Genomic DNA, 6,120 nt, shown 5'->3' on the forward strand with positions numbered 1-6,120 from the left:
CTGGGCATCCCAGAGATTTTGGTAAGATGTTTCTTCATTTTCATTTGTTTCCAGGTATCTTTTGATCCCTGTTTTGATTTCGTCATTGACCCAGGAGTTGTTTAGCATCATGCTGTTTAGTGTCCATGTCTTTGTGGGTTTTGGGGGGACTTTGTTGGTGTCAATGTTTATTTTATTATACTGTGGTTCGAGAAGGTGCTTGGTAGAATTTTGGTCCTTTTAAATTTGCTTATGCTTGATTTATGGCCAAGTATGTGGTCGATCTTAGAATATGTTCCATGTGGTGATGAGTAGAATGTGTATTCTGTGGTCTTTGGATGGAGTGTTCTGTAGGTATCAATTAAGTCCATTTGGTCCAAAGTCACATTGAGGTTCTGGATCTCCTTGCTGATTTTTTGTCCTGATGATCTGTCTAGGGTTGTGAGTGGGGTATTAAAGTCCCCAGTTATGATAGTGTTAGCAGACTCATACTTTCAAATGTCCACTAGATAGCCTCACTTGGATGCTCACAAACCAACCTGCTTCTCACCCGTGCTCAGGCAGCACCTCCACCCACTTGCCCAAGTCAAAATCCTGGACACTGTACTTGACCCTGAAGGGGAGGAAAGACTTTTCCTTTACTTTTTTTTTTTGAGTTGGAGTCTCACTCTGTCACCCAGGCTGGAATGCAGTGGCAAGTTCACAGTCACGCAGCCTCAACCTGCTGGGTTCTGCCTCAGGCTTCCAAGTAGCTGGAACTACAGGCACACATCACCAAGCCCAGCTATACTCTTTTAAGTTCTGTGCTTGGACCTGTGTGTTGAACTGACATAGGCAGATTAACAGGAAGAAGAGCATATAGATTTTCTCTGATGTTAATATTACTATGTACCATGGAGGACTTTCCAAAAAAAGTGAAAGCCCCAAAGATGTATTTAGACTTGAGAATTAAATACCATTTTAACAAAGAGCAATACATTGTGGAGAAGTAAGAAAATGGAAAAAGGGGTTTGGGTTGGGCATGGTGGTAAATTGTGAGAAAGTGACTAGAAAACACACGAGAGAAACTAATGAACAGTAAGGGTAACTTTAGTAAGGTTTGTTTGTATAGTCTCATCTTGCCATCTGATTGGCTCCCTTTCCCCAGTGATAAGAATGTTCTCCTGCTACTGGTAAAAGGATAGTATCTTTCTCAGAGAAAATTTACACACTGCTTTTAGGTAGAAAAGGGGAGGGCAGAGAGCCTTCCTGTGTCTCCTGTTTCTCAATTGTCTTCAGCTCAGAATAATCGATATGCCAAAGTGGCATACTTTGGTGCACTGTCCTATTCCCCTTCAAACTTTCTCCCTCCTCCCTTCACCTGTCAATCACCAAGTCCTGTTGATCCCATCTCTTGCTCCAAACTGTCCATTTCTCTCCATCCTCCCTGCCATGGTCCTAGCTTCAGCTTCCATCACCTTTTACTTAGTCTTGTGACTGGTATCTCTGCCTCCAGTCACATCCTCTTCCAATCTAATTTCCACAATATGGACAGAATTTTCCTTCTAAAACATGATAATGTCATGTCCCTTCTCAAAGTTGTTCATGTGTTTTCCATTTTTCTTAGGACAAAATTCAAATTCCTTGACATGTCATAAGGCCCCTGTGGCTGAATTTTTGTCTTGTCCCTGAGTTCAGTGTGAGAGGTGTGGGACTCTCAGCTTCCTCATCTATGTATGGGGATAATAATAGTCCCAGAGTAAGTGAGATGATGCACACAAGGTACCCAGCATGGAGTCTGACTTGGTGGCTGGTGATCTTCACCCCTGAACTTCAGAAATGGTCATAACCCATCCCTCAAAAGAGACTACTGAAAGGACCCAGGCTAGATGATGACACAGCTCTTGTTTTTCTCCTTAGGAATTCCCCTTTATGTCCAGTAAGAACTCTTTGTGGTGAGAATCAAAGCTTATTTTTCTGCTTCTTGTAGTATTGGCAAATGGGGTATGGGTGGGTGTTGAGGCAGGTGTCTCCTAGAAAACCTGTCCAGCTCTCCTAGGGAGGGCTGTTGACACAGCTGGGTGCTGGTATACCTTGTGAGAATCAGAGCACCCTCCCCATGGCCTGAGGCCCACTGAGCTCTTCTATCCTCCCCTACTCACCCACAAACTCCATTCCAGCTCAGCTACTGTCCTCTATTCCTGGTCACAACTCTGTGTGCCCTTCCCTTCTCTTCAGGTCAAAGTGCACATTGTTTCTTTCATTGCTAGCCTCTTCAGTTAATGAAACTGGATCCCAGCTGCTTCTAACCTCATCACTCTGAATCAATCCTCCTGGCAAATTTCCTGTCTCCAGAGTTTTCTATGCATTGGAGCATGATGTTTTTCTCCTCTGTTTGCTCTTGACAACTGGAATTCTTTGCAGACCACAGCTGCAGACATGATCCTTAGAGCTTGTGATCATGGAAGTGCTACATAAAAGTCAGGGTAAATGTCTAGTTCAGGAATGTGAAGATCATGCCTGTGATGTAAGTCGACCTTCCCAGGATCTTTGGATTTATATTCTGAAGGACTTGGGAACTCTAAATATAGGATTCCTGTATAGTAAACACCATCAATAGTACTCACATCTATATTACCTAAAAGACTTTATGTAGAAACTTGGAAGTACTTATATTTTGGGTTTGTCACAAAAGATTTTTAATTTGTTTTTTCTATAGACAAAGCTCTTATAAGAATCACAGAAGAAAGCTCATGCAAAAATCATATTTTCCCCTTAATAGCAAAAATACAAATTCAATAATTTTAGAAAATCAGTTTTTAGTGACCCAGATGGCTGGAAAAATGCTGCCAGGGTTTTTCTGGTCTACCACAGAATTTTCTAAATCAATAAGAAGGATCCTGCCTATTTTGGCTGAATTATTTCCCACCATGAGAAAAGAATCTCAGTATCTGGAACATACTTATTTCAGAAAATTGGCAGTAACTGGCTTTGAGAGAAAGTTAGTTAACTAGAATTGCAGTTGGAACTTGGGAAGCATTGTCCCCTCTTGCCCCCTGAGTAAGGAGACACAGAGGCACACTTCCAGGAAGTTCTCGGCTCAGTGAGTCACTCATGTCTTCAACAGCCAGACCTCATTGCGCCGTCCGTAGGGCTTCATGGGAGGGTCATATCCGGTGCAGAAGTAGATATCCCTCTGGTAGGTGGCTGTGCCCTCCAGGGCAGCACGCAGCTGAGTGGCATGAGCTACGTAGTCTGCTTCCTTGGCATAACCACCAAACTGCCTGAGGATACAAGAGCAAGGGGCTGGTTAAGGAAGGACATGACCTCTGGGAGAGGGAGCATCTTTAGAAAAAAGAAGTCATTCACCACGCTTATTAAGACAAGCATGGTAGATTGGTAAGAGTGGGGATTGAGTCACCACTTCCTAGATGGGTTGAGTTGACCTCTCTGAGCCTGTTTCCTTGTCTGTTAAAATATATATACTCTTTTAAAGTTGTTAGGACTATTAAATGCAATAATGGATGTTAAATGCTCTAATGCAGGGCCTGAAACGTCATGGTCATATACTAAGTGTGACCATTTCTTTCCCGAAATCTCTCCAGGGAGTGGTAGGCTAGCTTTCCCCAAGGCCAAGCCTTCACCCTTTTCTCTAACGCCCTCTACTGCCCCCACTTGCACCTCTTTTCTGCCTCCAGTTTGGAAAGGAGGAAGAATGCGGGAGAGTTAGGGGGAGATACACTGTGTGGTAGCCAATGTTCCTTCCACAGCAGAGTAGCTCTAAAGACTGAGAACATCACAGCAGTGACATGTAGCAGTTTTTTTTAAAAACAGAGCTAGACTGGCCTGAGCAACATAGCAAGACCCCACCTCAAAAAAACCCAAACACTAAAACAGAGCTAACAAAGGCAAGGACCCGAGGAAGTCTCAGGAGGGCTCCGGGCAAGCTTTCAACATGCTCCAAATAAAGAAGTCACTTCAAATAGATCCCTTCTTCTGCTCGAGTCATGAAAGCCTTCTTTTTCTAGTAAGTAAAAAGACGTTTCCTAAATCTGGTATTTCTCTTGATGCAGAAGTTGGGGAGAGAAGAGCAATAAAGCCTTTCTTGTCAAGATTATTATTTTCTCTCTTACGTCATCTGCCTCCATTCCAAAATTCACCCTGAGCCTACCCTAAAATATACCACTCTAAATCTGGGTTGCACTAAAATCTTTATTAGAGTCAAATACGTCCCCATTTCTAACAAGCTTTGTGACTCAAAAGTCTGAATGTGCACCAGGCTGAGGTGAGGTCACATAAGGCATTCTTTTTGGTGGAGTCCTCTGAATCACGCTTTGCTCTTTCATAAGTGGTTAGTCACACTCGGCAAGCATTCAGCACGCTGACTACAGGATCTCGGATGTGAAAACATGTAGGACTACAGCGGTAAGTGACTGGTTATTCCAATGGCCAGACAACAGCTACAGAACAGAGGTGGAGCAGAGACTAGTCCCAAATGGAGGAGGCTTGGCTCTTCAAATATAGGGAAGAAAGATTATAAGGCAGATGAAGAAAGTTGAGCTCTTCACTGCAGCTCAAATAAGAGGAAACTGGATTAACAGAGGCTGAACATTCAGGAAGGATTTTTCTGGTAATAAAAGCCTGTAAAACATGAAAGTTTTTGTGTCTGTCTTTATTTTTTATTTTAAGAAAGGAAAAACTCGGTCAGGCGCGGTGGCTCAGTCTGTAATTCCAGCATTCTGGGAGGCTGAGGCAAGAGGATTGCCTGAGCCCAAGGGTTCGAGACCAGCCTGGGCAACTTGGTGAGACCTTGTCTCTACAATAAATCACAAAAACTAGCTGAGCATGGAGGCATGCGTCTGTAGTTCCAGCTACTTGGAAGGCTGAGGGGGAAGGATCACCTGAGTTCAGCAGGTCAAAGCTGTGGCAGTCGTGAGCGTGCCACTGCACTCCAGCCTGGGCAACAAGAGTGAGACTCTAACTCAAAAAAAAAAGATGGAGAATCAGACTGGGTACAGTGGTTCACACCTGTAATCCTAGCACTTTTGGAGGCCAAGGCAAGAGGATCACTGGAGCCCAACAGTTCAAGGCTGCAGTGAGCTACAATAAATAAAAAAATCAACTGAGTGTGGTGGCATGTGCTTCTAGTTCCAGCTCCTTGGAAGGCTGAGGTGGAAGGATCGCCTGAGCCCAGCAGGTCGAGGTTGCAGTGGCCATGAGCGTGCCACTGCACTCCAGCCTGAGCGACAGAGTGAGACTCCAACCCCCCCAAAATAAATAATACAGACCCACAGTATGACCCAACAGGTTGGCTATTATCAAAAACAAATCAAGGAAAGGAAGAAAGTACTGGTGAGAATGGGAAAAATTTCTGGTGGGAACGTAAAATAAAAAAAAAAGAAAGAAAAAACTGTATTAAAATAATAATACTCAGTATATACCAATAACAAAAGATGAATACAAGTCATGTTTGACTTCTGCAATTACAAGAGGTACTCAAAGTGGTTCCCATCACTGTCCAGATACTTCTGATGATGGCACTGCCACAGGACTTGTTGCTGGGCAAGGACTCCGGGATTCTCCCTTATGCACATCACATACAATACGATGAGCCTCAAGCATATCACAAATGGCTGTGGGGTGTATGTGTGTGTGTGTGTGTGTTTAAATGAAGAATGTCTTTAGATTGAGAACCACCTGTCTGAAATGAATCAGATGCTGGATGTGAGAGCAGGTGCTGAGTGCTCCCTGCTGTCCTACTTAAGTGGTGATACTGAAGTGTTCTCTGTGAGAAGGGACAGTGTTGGCTTGTTAAGTACTGATTTCGGAAAGATCTCAAGGAGCAGTCATTCATCTGTTGGAGGCAAAATAGCTAGTGGGTGTTGAAAAACTAGCTAGCACTGACCTTTCTAGCTCATGATCTTGAATAAATTCTTTAATTTTTTGAATCACCACGTCCTTCATCTGTTACACAAGGATGGTGACAGCATCAGTCTTCGAAGGCTACTGTACAGGTTAACAGAGAAAAGACTGGGCCTTTCACATAGTAAGCTCGCAACAAACAGCAGCTATTATTGTTACTTTCTTTTTTTTTTTTTTTTTTTTGAGTTGGAGTCTCACTCTGTCGCCCAGACTGGAGTGCAGTGGCCGCTCCCGGCCACC

At 43.6% G+C, this 6,120-nt stretch overlaps 1 protein-coding gene across 1 annotated transcript in view; it reads right to left on the reverse strand.

Moving 5' to 3' along the window:
- Positions 1-2,666: 2,666 nt before the first annotated feature.
- The window catches only part of HEBP1 (heme binding protein 1), a 24,156-nt gene continuing 20,702 nt past the window's right edge, over positions 2,667-6,120 (reverse strand). Inside the window, exon 4 of the mRNA XM_008073574.2 lies at positions 2,667-3,242. Within this exon, the coding sequence (XP_008071765.1) occupies positions 3,071-3,242 (172 nt within the window). The 3' untranslated portion in view covers positions 2,667-3,070. The remainder of the gene's footprint in view (positions 3,243-6,120) is intronic.

This window comes from Carlito syrichta, unplaced genomic scaffold (assembly GCF_000164805.1).
Source record: "Carlito syrichta isolate Samal-C Ts95f unplaced genomic scaffold, Tarsius_syrichta-2.0.1 Scaffold315952, whole genome shotgun sequence".
Classification (NCBI taxonomy): Eukaryota; Metazoa; Chordata; class Mammalia; order Primates; family Tarsiidae; genus Carlito; species Carlito syrichta.